Below are 23,912 nucleotides of genomic sequence, written 5' to 3'. Positions count from 1 at the left end.
TGCCACACAACTATTTTGCAACTATCAAACACACCTACAACAAAACCAGTTTGGTGGGAGGGACTTCCTTCTATTTTCACATGTGGTTGCTGTCAGCAGGCTGAAATCTTGACAAGCTACACAGCCAACCTGGCTGACTTCACTGACACCCTGCCGAAGACAAGTCCTGAACTGAAAAGCTACTGCTTGTGTTTCCCACTGCAAAACAAGAGAGGACAACCATATTCAGCATCTGGCTAAAACTTGTTTCCAGCTACATCAAAGATCCATACAGATTCCATCCAAAGGTCAGCAGCTACAGTTTTCGATGAGGAATGTGCTGCTTTTGAGAGACAATGTTGTCACTGTGATCCACTTCCCCTACTCAGGGCAATCAGTCCATTGTTGCCACTGAAAATGAGAAAGGGCTTGAGACCTCTGAAATGGAAACTGCCTTTAAATCCAAATCATCCTAAAGCATAAACACAGACTGCTGCACAACAGATTGATGCTACTTACACTAAGCAACTCTAAAAGACACCCTTTCTTCCCAGTTTCTCAGAAAAAGAAAAAACTAGACAAACAAAAAAAGCAAGTATCCCAAGAGTCCAGAGCACATGATTAGGTTGTAGTCATTCTGTAACGTATTACACTTCATAGCACAAAACCAAAACCATCCAATCTCTATACTATTTAAACATGAATTTACCGGCTATCTACTTTTTGAAGCCAATCACATGTTGATAAAGCTGGGCTATGTAACAAGCTAATTTGTCCACTTCATTCACGGCATGAACAAGTTGAAACTCCATACATGTTCTGATTAAGGGTTTCTGTAAGAAAAAGACTTTATCCATGCAGGGGTCTTACAATGAAGCAATAGAGAATGCTAAAAAGTATTCTTAGAGGCAGGCAAGGAAGACAGCGAAGTGCAGAACTTACCTTCCACTGCAAAGAATGGAACCACTGATCCCTCAGGTAACTGTTTGCAGCCTGCAATAAACAAAAGTTACAATAAACCAAAGTTACAAACAGAATCATTGGTTTCTACCAGTGTTTCAGATCACCCAGCCAAACCAAAGCAAATCACCCATGTGTGCCCCACACCCATAAGGCTGTACTGACCAAATTCTTCTGAACTTTATGACCCTGGCTAACTTCACCCCCAGCCTCATCAGAGTGCGGGAAACTCTTTGCTCAAAGATACAACTTTACATTATAACCAGTTTATTTTCACAGAAAGCAGTGACACGAAGACCTTGCTGCAAATGTAAAATACTGAACCAAACCCTTACAAAACATTAACCTCCTATGAAACGGTGTCCAACTCAAAGACTCTGAAAAATCCTCCCTGATTTCAGTCAGGTTTTGGTCAGGTCTTTGATGTCTGTAGGACATTTGCCTTTGCTATTAATCATCAGGAGCAGAGTAAGAAGACGGGTTGACATTTTACTAGGAGGGGTGGGTTTTTTCCATACTCCAGTTTCCCTTCTTGTCCTGTTCCTCAGCTGGCCCCAAAGCAATTCAAATAACGTCTTAGCTCTTTCAACGATATTATAACAGAGTGAAAAGCATAACACACACAGACATGCAGATACATGCACAGACTGTTTGCAGCAACGGCATAAATGTTGCAATGATCACTCCCAGCGATCACCCCTTTTTGTCCGTATTAAGCAGAGCTGCCAGAAATTCTCAGTGTGAAGCCAGGTTCGTAGCCAATGAAGGAATAGTTCAACACTCCCAAAGGTCAAAAGGCTCGGTATCAAAAAATATAAAAGCATCTACAGCGACGTAAATATGCATGCCTTAACAAGGTGACATAAGTTTGAAATATTTGAGTGGGTAGAGATGCCCTTTGGCTTTTCCAACTCTGTCTCATCACTGCCAATGGGCAATTTTTACTTACGATTCAAAATGTTTTACACAATCAGTGAAAATTACAGGATAGCCCATAAATCCATGTCAAAAAAAAAAAAAGGTGAGGGTCTTCACGAGCTAAAAACCACATACTTCTCGGAAATTAAAGCATCGTTCAACAAATTTCAGTCCCCCACACCTTTTCAGGTAAGTATCCAAAATCCACATCGCAGAATGAATTTTATTTCCTGACACTGCTTCAGTTCACTGATAATGGCAAGAATACTAGAAGTAAAAATACTGCATGGTTACCAAAACTGTGTTTAATATCAAGGTCAGATACTGATGTCTCGGTGACATAAATTTGTACTGATTTCTCAGAATTAAATGGAGTAATGCTCTTTTATAGACATATTACATATTATTTATTTATATATTAATGAGAATCGACTGCTCCTCCACTAGATCTCTAGGCAATAAAGCAGAAGAAATCTATCATAAATAATCTTGGCTGACCACAGAGTTTATCAAAAAACTTTCCATTTCATAAAGAATGTTGACATATCAGAATATGAATTTGCTACAAATGGAAACAAAAACCGTAATTTCCTTTTCTTTTTTCCTTATTTTTTTCTTTGCATGCAATGAAAAATTGTAAAAACATTTAGATTGCAGTCTTCAAGATATTTTGTTTTGCCAATATTTAATGATTTTCTTTCTGTTATTTACACAGTATTTTATGGATATGTGTGCATTATAACATATGATAAGACAGACCTTTTACCTATATGTTGTAGAATTGAATTTCAGTTCAATATACTTTATATTATATTAAAATATAATAAAAAGGTCAAAAATAATTTGCCACAAAAAGCCTGAAGAACGTTTTTAACATAATGAAAAAGGCATGAAGTAAATATGCTCAGATATTTCTTATCTTTGTCCAGACAAAATGCTTTAAAAACCCACCAGATTTCTTTGAAAGATTCAATTTCAAATTGAACCTTTCTTCTTTTTCTTTTTTTTTTTTTTTTTTTTTTTTTTAAAAGGAGAAAGCTGTTTCATGGAAGGGAACAAAACACCTTCATTTCAAATGTTAGCATCAAAGCCCTTTAAAGAACAAGTAAAACTGAAAGTTTTTGTAGGCTTGGGCATGTATACTAAACAATAGCACCAGTAACATTGCAAGTTACACATCCATTACTTCCTTAAAAAAAAAAAAACATATGCAGACCGAGTATATAGGAGCTATGCAAACTAAGATACTGTTACTTCAATTGATAAAATCCAAAATATTCTAGGGAGATGAAGTATTTCTCTCAAACAGGCAAAACGTCAACCTGATTTGGTCCCTGCTCTGACCATTACAGGACTTGAACCAAAAATGCACTGAAGTCTAAACTAAGAGCAAATGCTAAAGCCCTAAATGGGAACTGTTGAGAACTGTTAATTATTCTCCTACTTTTGGGATGTCAGTAGCTATCGATTGTAAGACCACTACAAATAATTAGAAAATACTATGTGTAGATAGATTGTGCAACCAACTGGAGCCTTACATAAACTGGATGACAGAAACCATTAATGAGGACAACAGCACCAGGCAGAGGTAGAGACACAAGTGGACTGCAAATACTGGAGGAGAAAACAAAGAATGCTATAAAAGGCAAAACCAAAACCAGCAGAGGAAAGATTTAACTTGACAGCAGCAATATACAAAAAGCATCTAAAAAGTAAAATTAGCAAAGTGACCAGGTTCCAAGTGTGGGACCAAGCACTGTCTGCACGTAGCGTTAGCTATTGTAGAGCAGAAGTGATCAAGAAAACTTGCATCTGGATCTAGGTTAGGAGTTTGAATCACTCTAAAACTAGAAACCCTCAGAGCTTGGGCTACAGTTCAAGACCACTTCCAAGGAAAACAAAGACAAAGAAGACAAAGTGAACACAAAAGTGGAAAAACAAACCTTTAGGGAATCCCCACACTTCTATTAATGATCAGGACTCAACAGTACAAGGAACTTGGAAAGTCAACAGTCATTTTACCAGTGCTCTTTCCACAGTGTTCAACACAGATAGACTGAATGCGTTTAACCCAACCATCGTTATCTGGATGGAGCTGTCTGACACCAGCATTCCCCATTTCTCCCAGGCAGCAGAGGCTAATCCTTCCAGTGCACCCTTCCGCCTGCCTGACTCCAGCAAGCTGGAAACCACAGCCATGTGCAGGAAACGCTGGATCTTTTGCAGAGGACAATGAAGAGCTCGCTCTTGCAGAGCATCCCTTGTTCCTCCCCCTTCTTTTTCAGCCTTACACTGAGAAAGGGACTACTTTTCTTTCTTACCAAAAGAACTGAGAGCTTCATAGCATGCCGGGATGACAGAAGAGCCATCAGGCTCTTGTCACTGCTCATCCAGACAGCTGTCCAGCGGATGGCCACCTCTGCCCACACTGACTTACTCAAGCATACAGGTTATTGTGCATAAAATTTCTGAAGTTTGGAGCAATAAGCACCAAAGTGTAAAGTGGTGGAGAGAACTACAATTCATTTATAAGGGCTGCACACACACATTTACAGTTTTATCTGATGTGCATTCCTGGAGCCCAGCACTTCTGCACTGAAGTCATCACTTCCCGGGAACTGACACCTATGGTTTTTCACTCCAGCTGAGGGCATAACCTACTATATTTATTCAGCTCTAGGGTACTATAAAGAGGAGAAAGTGAAACACAAAAGACTTTAAAACAGGTTTGCCTTAGGCATTCTGAGCGCACAGGGAAAGTTTCTCTTACTCTCAGCCTTGCCCACATGGTGGGTCCAGTTCTACCCCACTAATCTTTCAGCTACCTTTCCAACTTAAAAAAAGAATTCAACCTGGAAATGTTTTGCCTGCTGTTGTTACAAATAGTCAATAAGATAGGAATGAAGTACAATGGAGATTTTACACCCTATTTATGTAAAATAACAGTTTGGGCCCCCTGTACGTTTGGTATGTATAGGCCCCAATTCTGCTAAGAATTTTGTTCTCAAATGCAATGGCTTTAGCAGGGTTGTGGGTGGCACATGGTCCAACTGATTGGAGCTTCTTGCACAATCAAGGCCTTCCATTGTTTTTGCACAATCACAACATAGTAGAAAAGTACTTCAGAAAACAGGAAAATGTGGCAGTAAAACTCTTTGAAGGTGCAAGAAGATTCAAACTACTTGTAGCTTATACTTATTATTATTCCAATGAGGAAGAAGAATATCTACTTTAAGAATGCCTACCGTAGGTAGTACTTTTTTGCAAGATGAGTTGGTCCGGGAACTGTGCTCTGAAGGATTTTATATTCTAATTTTTGCGGTGTAAATGTTCTGTCAGAGAGGAAAAGTCACCTGGGATCAGCTGCAGTACCAACTTTACTCATAGGATTAATGTCATCAGCTTCAAAAAGACTGCTCACAGGACAAAAACTGTGCAAGAGATTAAATGCCTGCATATACAGAGCTTTGGTCAACGTGAGTAAATTTACATCTCTGCTCAAAAAGGGAAGTAGTTTTCTCTGCACCCAAACTACTTCATTTCTTAGTCAATGAGCAGGAATACACTTTTTCATTAAAAAGCAGTGACCTTTTTAAAAGCAGATTTTCTTTTTGCTCAAAAAAATAGGAAATTGAACACTTGTTTCATGCCAGCGTTACAGCCCCTGCAGTAATTTCCACCCAGGCGAGGAGGAGACAAAATAGGAACCTGCAGGCTGCTGAGAAACAGAACACCTGAAACTTTGCAAGAAACCGACCACTCCAGAAATGATGGTGAAGACCTTTAGTTAATATAAATACTCACAGCTCCACTGATACCAATATGTCTACAGCAACAAGCAGCAGCAGAAAATTTGTCATTTCCACCACGCTGCACACCCCATGCTACCAAGTTACTTTAACGGTAAGTTAGCACTACGGCATCCCTTTTTACTGGCATGTGTGTTACTCAGAAGAATACAAGAACAGGCTTGTCCACGTAGCAAAAAGTTCCCCGATTTTTCCTTACAACAGCATCCTTCACACATACCCTCCCTAAGGGTTTTGCCATCTGAAAAGATGTGGCAGTAAGTGGGATTTGATGATCCAGATTCTGTTTTTAACTCTTCCTGGTTTTGTTTCTCTTTCTCTCCCTTGCTTGCTCTCTGGTCAGCAGGATGGGGTTTTGTTATGCTTTCCTCCAGCTGATACTCATTACTGGGACTTGCAAAATATTGCAGGCTTCTCTGCACCAATTTATTATCAGCCACAGGAACAGTGGAGCAGAGCGGCTCAGGGCTGCAGGAAGTCGAACCCCCCATGGCACGCACACTGCTGCCTCATGCAGACTGTACAAAACCTTTACACTGCTGATGCACATCCCACTGTTGCACCTCCACAACACGGGCAGGTCTGCAAGTGAAAGCTGCCTCTCTTCTGGCTTAAAACAAGGTACAGAGAGAGTTGCTGGTAATTGCTAGAAACGCTGTTTGCCTCCTGAAAATATTTCCCGTCTCTGCTGGATTCTGGTCCTTGCATGACCTCTCCACACCAGCAACATCAGCTGGACTCGCACTTAAAACAAAAGCCAGGTTCTTCGAGGAGACTAAAATAAAATGTCACTAAAAAATCCAGTGGAAACATTTACTGTGGGGACTCCCTGGCAAAAACAGCGTGCTCAAGCACCAAGCTGAACGTGTGACTGTTGTGCTTGTCAAGGCTTCCTGTTCTGTTTGTTTTTCCTTCTGACTACACTTGATTGCCAAGAAATGAATAAAACAACACTAGCGGTAGGGATGGAAGTGGCAGCTTTAAGGCATTTAGGACCCATCCGAAAGAAAGGCCACCACAGGAAAGCGGGCAGTACTGTCATGACTGAAATACCAAAGCCTTTTTCCTGGGACTCTTTCTACATTTGGTGCTAAGCAGCTTGTGAAATTATACTCTAAGTTTTTTTCAATCTCTTTCAAAAGGTTATTCCAGTTATTTCACTATCAATAGCAGCATCCTCTTCATAATCATCCACACAATACCATAATCTCACATTGTGCTTTACAAACGGAAAGCAGAAGAGCAGAATTTTAGCCCAGCTATTACTGATACTAAAGAACTCACACTTCTTCAAAGGCTAAATTTAGCTCCTATTTCCTGGCCTAAAGAGCTTGTGGCCTATGAGCCACCTTCAGCAACCCTTTCTTTCACACCTGCATTCCCAATTGTAGGAAAGAAAAAAAAACAACCTCTGCTCATCAGAAGGACCAGGGACCCCATCATTTGGCAGGAGGAAAGAAAGCACAAGCCACCAGCACGTCTAGAAAACTGACTGTCCGTGACCCCCACAAGGGACGATGGGAATCCCCAAACGCCGAGAGGTGAAACACACCTGTGCTCAGACAGTTGTGCTTATACAACAAACATTGAATGGCAAGCACACACGCCAAGACGACTTTTCGATGCAATCCCAGCCCAGATTAAGCTGTTTGCTGCCTGAGAACCAAATCCTCCTTTGAAACCCAGGTAGACATGTCCTGTTATCGTGATCCGATTTCCTAAGAGGAGCTGCATCACCTCCGGCGCTGCTTGACAGATTTCATGTGTTAAAATAGGTTGGGGTCGGTCAGTATTGCTATGGGAGGACATCAGGATGATGTAAGGTAAGGTAATGGCACTCTTCCTTCTCTGACTCACTACTGTGCAATAATAAGCCAGAAATAGACCCTGGTGACAGCAGAAAGGGGGGATGAGAACTTGAACGTGGACTCCGACTCTCTTGTGGCATTTGTCGTGCCCAACACAGACAAATGCACGAAGGATGCTCTAACACCATATGCTGACATCCTCCCACAAGGACTGCTGGAAATTAATTTCTATCTGAGGGAAATGCCAGTTGTCCGAAATTTGCTTCTGCTTCAAATCAGTGAAGCAGAAGTTGGACTTTAAAATTTTTCTGCAGAATGAAAAAAATCAGGAAAGCCTGGGATTCAGAACTACTAAAATGTTTTATTTTCTGTCAAACCATGTCAACAGTATCCCCCAGTATTAAAAAATTAACAATACTGCATGTGCAAAAACACATATCAAAATACAAAACTGAAATTAATCAGAAATATGAAATAAATCGGGGGTGGAGGGGTAGTCAAAACAGTTCATTTAAACACTTTTTCTATATACAAACCTCATTTAGATCAAGCCTTTGGGGGGGGAAGAAAAAAAAAAAAAAAAACAACAAACCAGATTTCACCAAAAGTGTGCTTCAGAAGAAACAGTACTGGGAACATGTTTTGGACTAGTTTGACTTGTTCCACTGTCATACACTTCCTGATACCACAGTTGGACATTACATCAGAGCACGCTGCTGCTCAGACTAGCAGGGCAGAATGATTTTATGAAAGAACGGAAGTCCCAATTTCCCACAAATGTATTGAAGTCTCTTGGAAATCTGGAAATAACTGAAGTATGCAAGGGCTAATTTCTCAGCATCTCCGTTTCCCAGCACCTCAGCGAGCGTGTCTTTTGGATACTTAGACTCCTTGTCACATATACTAGAGAATTTCTACTGAACTCGACTACTTGATAAATCCAGTTTTTGCATCTTGACTTCTTAAGTACACTAAACATAACTCTTTGTACTGTTTTGGATTTGTGAACACACATTACAACTGTATAAGGGAAATCTATTTTTATACTCCCTCTGATCTGGGCACATTTGATGAATCGAGACACTACCAAGGACCAAGTCATACTGAAAACATTTTTAAAGTTTGTATTTTCAATTATGTTGAAATTCCCATAGAGTTACAATGTAATCTGATCCAGTCTGCTCAGCCAGTCAGCAATAAACACAACAGAAGCCCAGCTCACTCCACTTCTTTATCAGTTCCTATGAGGTTACATAAAGACACCAATCTTTTTGAAGAAAATACCAAAGCATCCATGCTAACATGTTACTTTCTCACAAACGTAATTATTTGTGTGTTTGGTTTGTTGAGTTTTTTTTAAAGAAATAAATAGCGGACTGCTCCAGATTAAAGTCTGCGCACCCTACCAATTTCCTTTAAACTCATCGAGGAGCTGTGGGTTCAAACTTTATCTTCCTTCCTATTAAGCAGGCCCATAAAGGCAGCTACCACGAACTACAGAATAAAGACTTAGAAATGGAATTTGGAAAGGCAGATGTAACTATTCTAGCTGTTGAAACAGATATAAACACAAATGCTAGCACCACTAAGGAAATTTATGGAAAAAACCAGAGACAAAATTACCACAAGAAAAAATCAAAATCATCCAACTTGACAAATTAGTTTCGGTTTCTTTCTAATTAATTCAATTAACGGATTAGGCAAGGAAGATTTCATCCATAATGAAGACCCTAATCTAGCCATTGGGAAACCATAGCTCGTCTTCCTGCCTTCCCCAATGTCACGCATAGTAGAGGCTTTTCAAACCACAGAATCAGGACTTTGGCGGACTTGCAGCAGCCTGCCTGAAATTCAGACTCCCTACACTCCCCGGTAACGCCTAAAATCGGTAAGTAATTTTGAGCCACAGAAATTCGCTAGGCATTTGAGCAGAGGCATGTACGTGTGCTCCGTGCACAAATGGGACACATGCCTGTGCTCAAGGACACGTGAAAAGACACACAAATGCCACCTATGCACCAGGAGAGCCCACAAAGTTAGATGTTCTCAGGTCATCCCAAACTTGCTTAGCTGCACCATTTTCAGATTAAAATGGGGGAATGGCTGCAGCCCCCTTTTACAGGGCTGCAAAACCCCAGGATTACACCAGTGAAGTAAATGAAAGGGAGCTCCAGAAATATACTCAACAAAGGATGTGGCCATGAAAGTTTCCATGTACATCTCTAACCATTTCAGAGTGAAAGTGTATTTGCTATGTTGAAAATCATCAAAACCTCATGATATTTTTATGACATTCCAAAACCATCCCAAACCCCAAGCACAGGAACTACGTGAAGGGCTGAAGTCAAGTACTGTGTTCTCTGAGCTGCTGGTAAACAGCTCTGTGTACGGACAGACCCATCAGCCTGTCTGAAATGAAGGCAAAGGAGAGCTGGATCTAGCTGGACCTAATATTAGCACGACCTAGCATTAGTCATATTGGCTTCCCAACTCAGAGTCAACTTTGCTGTTCCACGTCTCTACAGAAGTCTATAGTATGGAAAACATGGACCGGCTTGGCACCTAGTCCTAGGTTACTGAACAATACCACTTGGGTTATTTTTCTCATGATCTGCAGGTAGAGCCATTTCAGAAGAGCTCTGACTAAACCCTCCCTGGATACAGATGGTGCCACATACTTTGTGGACTTACAGGGGCTTCAGCAAACAATTCACCACCAAGAAATAACGGACTTCCTTCTGGAAGGAATGCCCTATGAGGAGCAGCTAAGGACTTTGGGTTTGTCTAGTTTGGAGAAAAGGAATCTGAGGGGCAACCTCATTGCTCTCTACAGCTTCCTGAGGAGCGGAAGTGGAGATGGAGGAGCTGATCTCTTCTCCCTGGTATCCAGCGATAGGACACGTGGGAATGGTTCAAAGTTGCGCCAGGGGAGGTTTAGACTGGACATTAGGAAGCATTTCTTTACTGGTCAAACGGTGGTCAAACACTGGAACAGGCTTCCTAGAGAGGTGGTTGATGCCCCAAGCCTGTTATTGTTTAAAAGGCATTTGGATAATGCCCTTAATAACACGCTTTAACTTTTGGTCAGCCCCAAACCGTTCAGGCAGTTGGACTAGATGATCACTGTAGGTCCCTTCCAACTGAAATAGTCTAGTCTATTCTAAATGCTGGACTGTGCACCAAGGATCAATGCACTGCGTACCATGATTCTCATGGACAAATGATCCAGCAGACATGGTCATCACAGTCATTAGTGTATCATTCAGTACATTTCCAACTTTTTATCCACTGGACTACATTTTGTGCAAAAGTGGTACAGTTAAAGTGTATGTGTGTGTACACACTCAAACACACAAGCTCTATTATGATCAATACTTTGAAGCTGTTCATACTTTTTCAAGAAAAAAAATATCCTTTTAATTTTTCATGAGTTATCCACCGTTTAAATCTCATCTTTTCTTCACATTTTCTGCAGAAATTGCTCACCCAGTCTGTTTACAGTCCTGCCTGCTGGAAACACATATACACAACAGTCATGGCTGTATATTCAACTGAAAAAGTAAATTCCCAAAGGGTAACAGGTAACAAATTGTCTTTGAAACAACATTGAGAATTATGGTAAGAGTTAAGTTGGAGTCAATTCAGTCTTTTTCAACTTACGACTGTTCAAAGTTCTTTAGGGGCCAAGCAGCTGGGTCTTCAGTTGCTTTTCTTTTCCTACTCTAAAGTAGTTCCAAAGCTCAGTGCTGTGGAGTGCTTTTCTGTCACTAAAACTTGCAGTGACCTAAGGAGTCCTACAAAGCCTCACAAGTGGATGAAGAAATCTGGACTAATGTAAACGCAGTGTCTTCTATTTGAAAACAACAGTTGGAGAACTAGCATGTGTAGATATCCATACAAATATACTGAGATCTTCAACTGAAGATCAAATATCTTTTAAAAATATGTAACTGTCAGTTACAGTGCAAGGTATAGGTTTGCTGTATGAATTGAAGGATGAATTTAACTTGTTTCATACAGGAATAGGATTGTATGTAAAAATACAATTGTTCCAGGCCTGCATCAATGTGCCTTTCCACAGAGCTCTATTTTGATGCACAAAATCAGCAAGATTTAATCGCTGCGGCCCAAAATTCCCATTCTGACTGTCAAACAGCAAACATGAAGAGTTTCAGAGCTAACACCCTAAGCAAATTTTCTGGTGGTTAGATAATTTGACAGCACTGAGTTCTCTGCCTTTTCTGAGTCCATCTAATTAAGATTTCATGCGTAGCAAACAGGAGTTAAAAGAGATTCATAGTAAGAGAGAAAGAAAATTGTCCTTCTGTGTTTACTGTACCTGCAGTAAGACAGTACCCCCTGGGATTGTGAGCTGTAAACAGTACTTAGGGGCATTCTCCCAGGAGAGCAGTTGAACATCTTCAATAGCACTGTAGGAAATGGAGTTTTCCATGTACCCAGTGGGCTGCAAGAAAACAAAGGAGAGGGGAAAAAAAATGTTTACTTAGTCACTAGAAGTTTCACAATTTCAAAGTAAGAACGGCACTATCAAAATTACTCTTGGTGTTGAAAATATCTGCAAAACATCTAATTGGAAAGCAAAATTCCTATATAGGCCATTCAACAGAGAGATCCATCCAGCCACCTTCATCCAACATTCAAGTGTTAAGATCACCCACATAAAAACTACATCAGGCCAGACCTAGGTGCCTGAAATATAAATGTAAAACTGCATTTGTTCTGAACCCAAAATGAACGGAACCTAATCTCAAGTTGAACTGAGCTATGAAGGGGTCTGGCTATGCACGTGCTATCAATGTACAAAGAAGCATCTCAATCATACAGGCAGAAGAGCAGTGTACTATATTAAGGTAGTTTTATTCCACGCATTCTTGTTTTTCTCCCCGGCTGCAAGGTTGATCAAGCACATCATCAAAATCTAGACTGCTAGATTTGACAGTGGTTCTTGGGGCTCCAAAGATTCAGCCCTCAGCTTTTAGACTCGAGCAAAAGCAGAGCAACCAACCTACTCATCTCAGCCTATATGTAAGTACTGGTTTCCTGCACAAACTGATGATGCCCAGTTTAAAGTGAAAGTCACAATTAAAACATAAATAAGTAACTGTGCTTTGCAATTACATGTACAACATAAATTGATAGTAGCCAGGAAACAAAGTTCAACATGAAACTCCTTATTAGTATTCCCATAATTCTTAGGCATTACAGAAGTACAATTATCTCTGAGATAAGCTGAAATATAAATGTATATACGCAAGCACATGTACAATTATGTTCTAAACACAAGTAAATACACAGAGAAATAGCTGTGTACCTACTGAGTATGCATACATACACTGTACTTTATGAAAGTCTTCATGTTGTTTAACTAATTTGAGTATTTAATAGAGGTCCTCAAACACATCACTTATTTCACTTTGCTATAGATCACTTTGTAAACTGATCAGTATTGCTAGGGCAGAGAAACTATTTTCATACAAAAATGCTGATTAATCCCACCACGTGGATAAACCCTTGGGTTAGCCATGTCTTGCAAGTCAACAAAGCTCATTACGTTTATGAATTATTTTATCACTATTACTGTTTTACATATACCTTAAACTTCTCAAACTTACTCCCACTGTGCCCAATACATAAGTTATTTTTAACTGACAGTCTTGAAATAAAGAAGGCAAGGGAAAAATCACATCTATTTCAGGGTCAAACAGGGCCAACTCTTAAAATCACAACACAGGATTCCTGGGGGCGAGTGTGAAATAAGCAAATTGCATTTGGAACGTCTCTACTTCTTATTTGTACAACTTTCTTCCATAAGTTAAGTAGGTGGTGCATCTGGAAATCGTACTGTGAAGTTATACACTTCATACATGTTCATAAGGCCATAAACGTCATCTGCCAAAATGCAATGATGGCCCTGCCATCCACCTTTGCTGCTACAAGAAGTCAGTTGCCCTTTCAGCAAGAAAAACCCAGCAAGCCAGGGAACTGAACTTTAATATATTTTTCAGTAACATTTGTCGCGGCAGTGTTCATTCTACACTAGCCCTCGCTGAAAACAATTTTCACTGTCTCTTTAACGAAAACCTTGTTATGCAGGAAGTATGATAAACTTCTGCTTATTCATTTACCCACAATATTGTTCTACACTAGTGACTGGAATCCCAGTGGCTTAACGCTGATACTGTACGTCATGCATTGCCTACTGGAGAGTAATTATCTCGTTCTCACAGGAAGCCAAAGGCCCAAGATCCTTCAGTAATCAGCATTACAACACTCAGGGAAAAATATGAAAACAGCCAGCATAAAATCTAGTATGCTCAGAAGGGAAAGTTATCAAAAACACGCTCTGAAAGACTGGAGAAGGGAGAAATCCAGAACCAGACGACACAAATATAAAATGAAATTAATCAAAGCAATTTAAATGTCTCTCTTAAGAAGGTGCTGACCGCCCTTAATACTCTCCATTAACTTCAAAGAGGATTTGAAGAATTCTCACAGAATCTGTTCCCAAGAGAAGCCACTTCTATACCTTAAAGCATCCATTTAAACAGCATTAAAGGTGATCTGGTTCAATCACAGCTCTGTAGCCATGCACAAGTGATTTCATCTCAGGGATAATTTCTTCTCATACGACAGTCCTTTTCATTAAGGAAAATGGAGGAACAGAGTTCTGCCGTCTGCAAAGGATGGGAAGACTACCTAAACCATAGCATGGAATTACACAGATGGTTAAAACCCCCAAATGAAAGTGCTATGTCAATGAGGTTGTTTATACAGCACTCATATGATCCCACTTCCATACCTTCTATCCAGCCATACCTCACACACTGTACCTTTACTACAGTTGTTTGCTGTCTTACTCAAAAAATGAATAGCCTGAATCTACTTTAATCTCTATAAGCAACGTTATATGCATTACACCAATGTTATATGCATTGTTTCTGTTTTCATTAAAAACACCGTGTTCTAGGCAGTGAAACATTTTCCGTTCTGAAAACACCAGCTATAGGCAGCTTCACCTCTGTTTTGCAGTGGAAAGAGTCTAAAGCAGAGTGATTTATTGCTGTGTAGAGCTCCCTGAAATTGTGCTTCTAGATGCTGTCAAACACTGAAGACCACGTTCTCACATGAGGGCTGTGCAGAAATGCTCTGAAGAAGCACTGAAACAGAGCTGCCCTCGGACCCGAGGCTTCCCAGACCTCGCAAGGCTACGGTGCTCCTCCCAGAGAGACCATGGCACTAATGAGGTGAAGGTCAGCCCCACACGAAGGCGTCCTTTCCCTAATCCCTGCACACACACAGATGCGAGGACAGAGCGGTGTTCCCCAGTCATGTTTTCACAAGACCGAGCACAGTTCAGCCGTTTATCAGGAAATGGCCTGAGGTAAAACCACAGCCTGAGTCACTGGTTCCTCTTAAAACACAGGCTATTTTGACACTCAGGTATGTGAACATCTATCATGGTGAATCACTGTGGTCGATAAATAAGCAGTACAAGCCTTGCATGTTCTCATGTTCCAGCTGGTCTCGCCTGCACACACCCCCAGAAGCTGCATCCTCACCCCCAGGTCACTCCATGGGAAATTCAAATCAGAACACCACACAAGACCAGAAATGTGGATTCAGAGATTTGAAAATACCTAAAATGACACCGATCCTCAGCGGGTCACCACGAAGCATCTGGCATCAATACTAGTCTTAAGCAGCATTCCCACCTCCGTCCACCCACTTTGCCTCTGCCCGTACAAATATTTGTCTGGCTGTGGCATCAGGCAGATCAGGGGACCCATCCAGCTTTTGCCAGATACTTTTTAGCTCCTTTGGCCCCATTTCTAACATGAAACAGAAACTAGTATGTTAGCATAACTTAGGGGCTGCATATCATGGGGAAGGGAGTGAGCAGTGAGGACCTGAGTATTTCAGTCTAATTATCAGTATGAGACAGTCTAAAGCCACAGCATCTTTGAGCAGTAATACATCAAGTTCAGTTGAAAGTGCCTTTATTTAAGAAAATAATAATTCTTATTTTTATAGCTGTCATTTTTTAAAGGAGATTTATATTTCTTGGCAAAGTCTGAAATGTATCAAAGCAAGATAATGTACTTTTCTCATTCACTCTACAAAATTAATCCTGACTTAGGAAACTTTGGCCAAAGAACCTACGTATGTCAGCTTACAGATTTGCAGTTAGAGTTTTAACTTCTGGCTGTTTGCTGTTGAACATGTTCTGAAAAACTGTAAGAGTCTCATAAATGAAAATGAAATTTCTTACAACCAACAAAAACCGTAAGACAAGGAAACATTTTTCTCTTCACGTTAGCCTTTAGCCTCCTAACAAATCATGCAACTTCTCCGCTGGGAAATCAGGTATGTTTTAACCTCAGTGAGAACGTTGTCTTTTTTCAGTTCCATAAAGATTTATTAATCATACAGCTTTGAAACAACTTTGTACCAGAATAGCCACACACCAAAACCTACTATAAATCAAATCTTAGTGGAATCCAGTGCTCCCAAAACTGGAAGAACGTGTAAGCTCACTCAAAGGGCTAGTTTTCTCTTAGCATTTCTGGGAAAAGTCAGCAGCAGCAGACTACTCAATAATGCAAAAATCTGCCCACTTGTTTCCATGAGCAATTCTAAAAGGGAAAGAATAAACATGACGTCCATTGTTAATATGAGGCTTGTATGCACTTACTCATATAATAAAGTACTAAATCTTCAGCTGCATATTTTCCAAAGAAAGCGTCTAGAAAAGATGAATTCTACAAATAGAGATGGTTATTTGCATTAAAACATATTTAGACTGGCAACTCCCACCAACACAACAATAATGAAGAATGATTTTCCCAATTAAATACTCCAGATGGTGGGGGGAAACGGGGCTATTCCAGGCCCTTGCTCTTTCACTGTCAGGTGCTTACTTCTTTCTTGGCTGCTCTTAGGAATGAGCCATGCTGCTGTAGCCCAGGATGATGAGCATACTGTATTACATGTAAGTTTTCCATACGCAAGTAAGATTCAGTCCTGCTGAATAACATATAGGAAGAGTTGATTGCTCTCAAAACTTTGATGGGGGTGGAGACTATTCAGTTGGCACACTGAAGGGTAATGGACTCTGAAACTGCTGAAAACAATGGATGATTTGAAATAAATCTCTGTTAGGAGACATCCATGGCTCCAGAGAACGCCCCTGCAAATGCAGCTATTTCAGATAAGGGCAATTAACATCTTTGTTCATTAACTATATAACCTATCAGAAGACATTTATCAAGTTAAGCAATTAGTAGTACTACACGATAATATGCAGCACAGTACAATTTGTCTCACTCTTGATAGGGAAAAATTTACTGCCATGCTCACTTGTCATAATGACTTGAAAGAGTTTAAAGTCAACGTTAATCTGACAGAGATTAACGTGATAAGAAAACAGACAGAAAGACTGACAGCGGGAAGACACCCAACTCTGCCCCAAAGCTGCACAAAGGAATTTCTGAGCTTCCTTGGAACAACATTCTCATCTAATCCATCACACTTCCCAGACCGCTGGCCTGCCCATCATCACTATTCCCTTCCCACTCCTTCTGATAAGTAGGAGGTTTCGTGTGTTGGACCATAAGAAGAGACCCCACTTGCTCTGTGCATTGGGAGTAGGACTACATTGGGTGAAAATGGTGTTAATCCAGGGACCCGTGGGGAAGGGACCTCTCAGTGGGGCAAATCTAAATTACTTCTGCTTGGAGCTGCCTTGTTCCTAAGTGTCTCCAAGCCTGGTAGTGATGCTTGGTGGGGTTTTGTTTGTTTGGTTTTGGAGCTTTTTGATACATGGGAACAAATTTGGACACAGTGGCCCAAATCTTCAGTAAGGCTCTACCCATCCATGTCAGCTGAAGCCTAGAGTGTACTAGTGCATAATTAATGACAGGAAAAAGAGGGAGGGGTTTTCAGACCACATTTATTTGTGTGTGGGTGACTGTGTGTATAAACATCCGTGTCTGTGTGTGCATATGTGTGTGTATAAATGTAGACACACACACACCTGTCTTTCTTTACAGCTACACAGAGATAAAAAATAGTAGAAATATATCCCGTATTTCTCTACACAAAAATACAGCAGCAACTGTCATACGCTTTGTGCAAAACAGCTCAAATTCAGTAAGTGACACGACTTAATTAAGAAAGGCCAGATCCTCAGTTGAGCTGATCATCCAAAAGACTTCAGTGGAACTTCACTGATTTATACCAGCTGGGAAACTAACTCAGAAATTCAACAGATATTCAACCAAATCTAGCTTTGCAGCAAAAATGTGCACAAATCTCTTTCTCTCCTCTAAATATTTAACACAACTGGGAGTGGAGGCTGTTGCATTAATTAACCTTACAGAACTGATAAAAATGTACGAGCTGTCAGTAAGAAACAGATCGTGCAGAAAAAAAACCTTCCAATCTGCAGCTGGGCTGACGTATCAGTTCTGTGGGGCTATAGAAAATGGACTGGCCAAAATTGTTTATCAAAGAGCTGACAAGAAAAAACTGGTCTCAACATTAAGACATACGACCGACAAAATCTGCAAAATCGGTGCAGCAGACACCAGCAGAGGGAAAAACTTCAAATTAATTCAGGTCTGAAATAGGTTTAAAGCACAGAACAGAAGTTCATCATTAAGAAGGGAAAATAAGGTCATATTATGGGATATGTGCCATGACAGGAGAGTCAAATAGCAGGAAAAATTTATTAATTATGTTAGCTGAAATGCATATAGAATTTTTTTTTAAATGAGATCTTTCTCTTTTACTGTAAAACTCAGCTGAAGGAGCACTTACGAGTGTTCAGTTTATTTTACCAACAGAACTGTTTGAATTTCTGGGAGTAAAATAAGACACGTATCTTGAAGACTTTCTGAAGATGTCCATCATCAAGCTGACCCTGTCTAAGTAGCCCATAAGAAAGGAACCCTTTCTCTCTGGCTAGCTCAGCATGACGAAGGGAACGCCACTGGGAGCTCCAGTAGCGCTGAATGCTTAATCAGAGGCGGTGCTGGTATCCCAAAAGCTCTCTCTGAGGTCGAGCCTGTATAAGAAACCTTGTCTCCTGCTTTCAAACCTCTGCTAACAGGGATGAGAACACGCTGCAAGGTGCACCTGCCCCACTGCAGAGCTGGAGGCTGACAACAGCTTGCCACAGAGATGGTGGCCAAATCTGCCAGATCACTGCCCACGGGCAGGAAGGCTGCTCCCAGGCCAGTGATCGGGAGCAGGAAGGGGAGGGAGCTGTGTTTGATGCAACCTGCCAGACACAGTCAGACTTTCAGAGACACTGGCCCGACTCGCCTGCCAGGTGGAGCGCCTCTGCTCGGAGCAGCAATTCTCCAAGCGTGCACTGCAGCCTTCGACCCCTTCCCAATGAACACAGGGAACCTGAAGAGAAGAATTACCATCCGCAACTTACGAACCTAGAAGAAGACAATCTCAGTTAAGGTTGCAGCTGTATCATGCTCGTGATCATGCCTTAGGTGACATGAGAAGCCTGAGAGATGTGGGAAAAGAGCTCAGACTTCCTGACTCCAACCATGTGAATCAGCTCCAAGTGCATCCTCCTCCTCCAAAACTGCATAACCAATTCATAAGAAGGGCCGTTCCTTAGCAGGGTTCATGTTCTCCATCCCTTTGCATTTATCACTGCACTCCATGACATCCCTGCTGGGGAGGAAACAGTCGATAACCTTGACGAGATGGCTAGGTTGTTTATCCACCTTCCTTGAAATTACTTCAGGAAGGAAGGGACACCACGAGCCAAAATACAGCAGGTACACACCTTCTCACAGAAGCAGCAGTAAGTAACAACAGTAGCAGGGACCTACTGCAGAAGACTATACATACACGTACTTCTGTAAAACAACTGTTAGAGGAATACTGGAAAATCCCTAACTTTTGCCCAGAACGTGAAACATCTAGTGACTGCTAAACAGATATTTGCTAAGTCACCATAGCAACAATGATGTGACAGAAAACAAAACCGCATCCCCAAATCGTTCTTGAGTCAAGGCTGCTCTCTATTTTCAATTCTCTTTCAATAAATCAGCCATGTCACATGCCGTGAAACGTATCAAATGCTGATAAACCAGACAGAGGAGAAAGGGTTGCGTGTAAGAATTTCAAACCAAGCCAGACACAATGTAAGCTAAACTAAAATGCCACCCTTTAATAACTACCTTGACCAAGGGCAGCCCTGAGAGCTGGAAATGAAAGATCATCAGCTGATTTCAAATACAAAGTTGGCACCTGGAAAATAATCAGCCTGTTAAATAACTGGAAATGTGGCCAAACTGACATCTACTACAAAGAGGAGATCTCTGTTCAGCTGTGTTTTTCAGAACTGGTTTAGGTAATAGCAATAGCATGTTTCTATTGCATATTGTCCTTGCACTTACAATGATTTTTACTTCTGGTTTACAGATCTCCAAAGGGCTGTGGTTCATTATCTCTAGTAGGTCAACAAAAGGTGAAGAAGGAAATCGCGTTTGTTATCAGTAGGGTCACATCCGCTGTGCAAGGATCTGCACCTCCCATGGAAAATTTTAGGGTTTTACAAACTGAAAAGGCTGAAGGCTGCTGCAAGGGAACCAATACGTTCACCTCTATCACCTGTGCGTGTGAAGTCTAACCTGAAAGGTGATCCAAATATAAAATACTGAATTGATAAGAAGCTGAGCTATCCAGGATCCCGTGTCCCATCAGAAATGTAGAATTTGACTCACGGACTCTGCAATCCTGACAGTTCTCACCACCTTCTTAATGCGCATCCCAGCTCATTTCTTACTACATTTTATTTACAAGACCTAGAAATTAAATTGTTGCAAAACTAAACATAGCATAAATATGCTAATATATTGTTGTTCTTCCTTTAAACAAGCGTTCTCCAGCACTAGTTATCATGTCCACACCTTTCACCTGTAGAGCCATGAAACCCTTAGACACTAGTAGTCAAATGGTTTCCATTAACAATTTTTTTCCTTTTCTTTTTAATGCACTTTTAACCCTGCAGTTCCCAGGATGCCACATCCAATCTCAATCTGATGAGCAAGTACAGGACAGGGAGTGCAGTAACCCAACTACACTTCTGAATTCCCAACAGGGAATGCCCTATTCTGATGGTTTTTGGAGAAAAAGTTATCAGTTCTTGAGTTCCCAGCAAAATATTAATACAGCCCTCTACTGTACATTACATAGGAGAAGAGCCTTCAGAAAAGCTATAGATATTCTGTTAAGGATAGTCTCACTAAACTCTTGCTGTTATTAGATGAAAAAAAACAGGGATCTCCTGAGGATGAGTCACAGCCACTTGGAATCACCTTAGAGGAGGTGGGAAAACATGGTTAAAGTGCCGGTGTTTTGTTTCACATGTCTTACCTTCAACAACCGTTTGGACAGCTCTACATAATTTTAAGTGAGATCCAGCTCTCGTGTCTGCAGCAGTGATTTCCTCTTGATTTTGTGTCTCTCTCAGCACTACAGAATGACACCCTGACACTAACGGAAAGCGTCCTTTTCTTCTCTTCAGCAGGAAGCCTTTTGCAAAATTGTGCTTGCACACTCCTGGCCCCACCCATAACCTCCTCCACTGTTGGTCTTCCTCGTTGTTTAATGACTGACTGACTGTTTGTACTGGAAGGGAGTGTTGCTATTTAAATAGAGGGTAACTGAAATATGTGCGATACCTGCATGGAAGAGAGATGGTGAGGGAATGGAGAAGGAGAGGGCAACTGCAGTGAAATATCAGAGTAAATATTTGAGAAAAGTGTCAGTTGACTGGTAAAAGCATAATGGAGAGGACACAGAGCACTAGTTAGAACCTAAATTACCTTCGTAAGCTCCCTTACCATCCAAAAGGATACAATGAAGTACTTAAAGTGACGCTTTCTCTTTGGTTTAAAAAACACAAATTCATTAAATATTTAGCTAAAATCATAAAGGCATTGTGCTCAGGGAGAATGAAGTGGTATGAAACTGGCATACCCAACTAGCAAACTTTTTGTTCCAATACAACATTTATTAGCCTAGCAAGTTATTTTTCAAGATAGCTAAATCAAAGTGCCTAAAGAGAAGCATGGGCACCTGCTTATGAAAGGTGTCGTTATCACCATCTCAACAGACACACTTTGAAAAGCAGAACAAAGAGCAACCCTGCAATCAGGTGCTGTGAAACTGGCAAACCCTTTTATCTGGGCGGCTCCTGAAAGACTGGAGAAGAATTCCAAGGAATTGCAATAGTTCCCCCAGGTATCACGATGCATGTGGTTCCAAAGAAATGTGTTTCCAGAGAAGCCTTGTTTATCAGACGCTAATGCATCACGCACTGCTCTTCTCTCTCACACTGTTTTTTGGAAAACTAAACCACCTTAGTCGTCCAATAGTATTTTCTGTTCCAACTGGATGATTCAGCCCTCAACAAGACACACTCACTTATGTCCTCTGTATCCTCTGATACAGGGCTCACACATGGGCAAAGAAACAGAGGTACATGCCCTCCCTGCTACTGTTTCAAGAGACCAGGCAGGGGCTCAGACAACACAACACACTAGGCCATGCAGATGTGTCACTAGGTAATGCAATTTTGGAAAAAAACAGCTACTTACCCAGCCAGCAGCTAGTGATGCACAGCTGAAGGTGAGAAGCAACACAAGTGCTTCCCAGGCTGTGGGAAAAATGAGACGGCTTTCTGGATTTCCCTCTGCCTATTTACTTGGCCTTACTTACATTCTCAGACCATAAAAGATGGCCGCAATCCTACTGCTTAAAGGGAAAAACTATGTAGCACACTACCTATCAACATAAGAGATGGCTTATACAATACCACTTGAGAGTTATAATTCAGTGAAAAAACACCCTCCCAACAAAGCAGCTTTGCATACTAGACTGGGTTGGCTCCCCCCCTCCCTTACGGTTTCACATCAAAATCTGCTTTAAAATAATTCCAGCATTTTAGACAAGCTAGACCTTCAGACTGTGTCAGCACAACGGCTGCAGGTTTCACTCCCACCCCTGGCAATTACGTTTTGGTTTTCAAGCTCAATTACATTGTCAAGTCAGCTTTCCTGTGCATAATTCTGCAGCAACATCCTTGCCTTCTGTCAAGATTATTTTATTAATTTATTTATTATCGCTAAAGGAAATAGCTCCTTTCTATAGAACCTTAAATATTGCAAACACAACTTTATAGACTGAGTTTTCCACTCAGGGAGGAAAGGGCGGAAGAAGCGTACCATTTCAAAGATTTGACCTCAACAACCAAACAGTTATTACTATTAGTTCAAGAAATTTCTATCAGGGAAATCTGAACGGTCTTCAGTGAACTGTTTGCCCAAAGTTAAGCTAGCCACAGATTTTCCAACAGAAAGCTATCAGAAAGCCAATACTACCAAAGTACGTTAACATTCAATGGTAAATCTGAATCCAAACCACCACGGACTTACAGCTACCACTGAGTGCTATCACATGGACTCCAAACATTGATGAAAACATGAGTTGCTTTCCCTCTATGGCATTTTGGTTTTAGTATTAAACAAAAGCTTCCAGATTAGACGTATATTTGAACTCTATACCTGAATACACATCATGGGTTTTGCCCACTTCTGCTTGCATCAGCTTTACCCAAGGCAGGAATGGAAAGAAGGATAACGATTCCTGCCCTCCTCTATGTAATTAGAATCCACAAATACCACCACGTCACTGTATGACACTGCCGCTGCACAGCACACAATCGTAACGGTGACTGAGGAAAAGTCCTGCTCTCTCTAATCCACCAGTCAGGCTCCCTCCAGCTAAGGACAGCTCTGCCTAACACACCTACCCCGCTTCCCCCAGCAGCAGAGGACCAACGACACAACAGCCCAGCCCCAAAACACAACCAGCCACTCGCACAGAACTGTGCACAGATTTGTTTCTCATCTCTCAGTTTCTTAACATTTTATTTGAGAAACCAAACTCTCACTAAACATGGCTGAACAAAAGGCATATATGAACTTACTGTTAATATCAGCTTTCTTCCAGTTGCTTTGGCTACATGTTACTACAGCATTCACAGAATCTCATGGCACTGTTATGTTTGCAACTGTAGAGAAAAATCTGCCTCATCAGAAAAACAACCTGAGCAGAATTAGTAGGAAGGGTTGAGCATCAAGAATATAAGAGCTTCATTTTCCTACTTACATCTTCCCGGATAACATTTAAAGAAAAAAGCTTAATATAGAGATTGTTTATCAATCATTTCCCCAGAGACAAAGAAACAGGTTAAATATAAAGCATCTTTAAATAAGGCACAGCATCCATATTAACCTCTGAAAAAGGCCCAAGTGATCAGCAAGCTTCAACTAGACATTATCAAGGCATTTTAGGGAAGTATTATTATTGGAAAGGAAATACA

The 23,912-nt window shown here is 40.9% G+C and overlaps 1 protein-coding gene across 1 annotated transcript in view; it reads right to left on the bottom strand.

Moving 5' to 3' along the window:
• CMIP (c-Maf inducing protein) overlaps positions 1–23,912 on the bottom strand; it is a 136,090-nt gene that overhangs the window by 52,289 nt on the left and 59,889 nt on the right. Inside the window, exons 2-3 of the mRNA XM_059824829.1 lie at positions 11,814–11,939; positions 922–972 (exon numbers count right to left, since the gene is read on the bottom strand). Of these exons, the coding sequence (XP_059680812.1) occupies positions 922–972; positions 11,814–11,939 (177 nt within the window). The remainder of the gene's footprint in view (positions 1–921; positions 973–11,813; positions 11,940–23,912) is intronic.

Source organism: Gavia stellata, chromosome 15, assembly GCF_030936135.1.
Source record: "Gavia stellata isolate bGavSte3 chromosome 15, bGavSte3.hap2, whole genome shotgun sequence".
NCBI classification, from domain to species: Eukaryota; Metazoa; Chordata; class Aves; order Gaviiformes; family Gaviidae; genus Gavia; species Gavia stellata.
The sequence above is the reverse complement of the archived record's forward strand: the minus strand, read 5'-3'. Positions and strand labels throughout refer to the sequence as shown.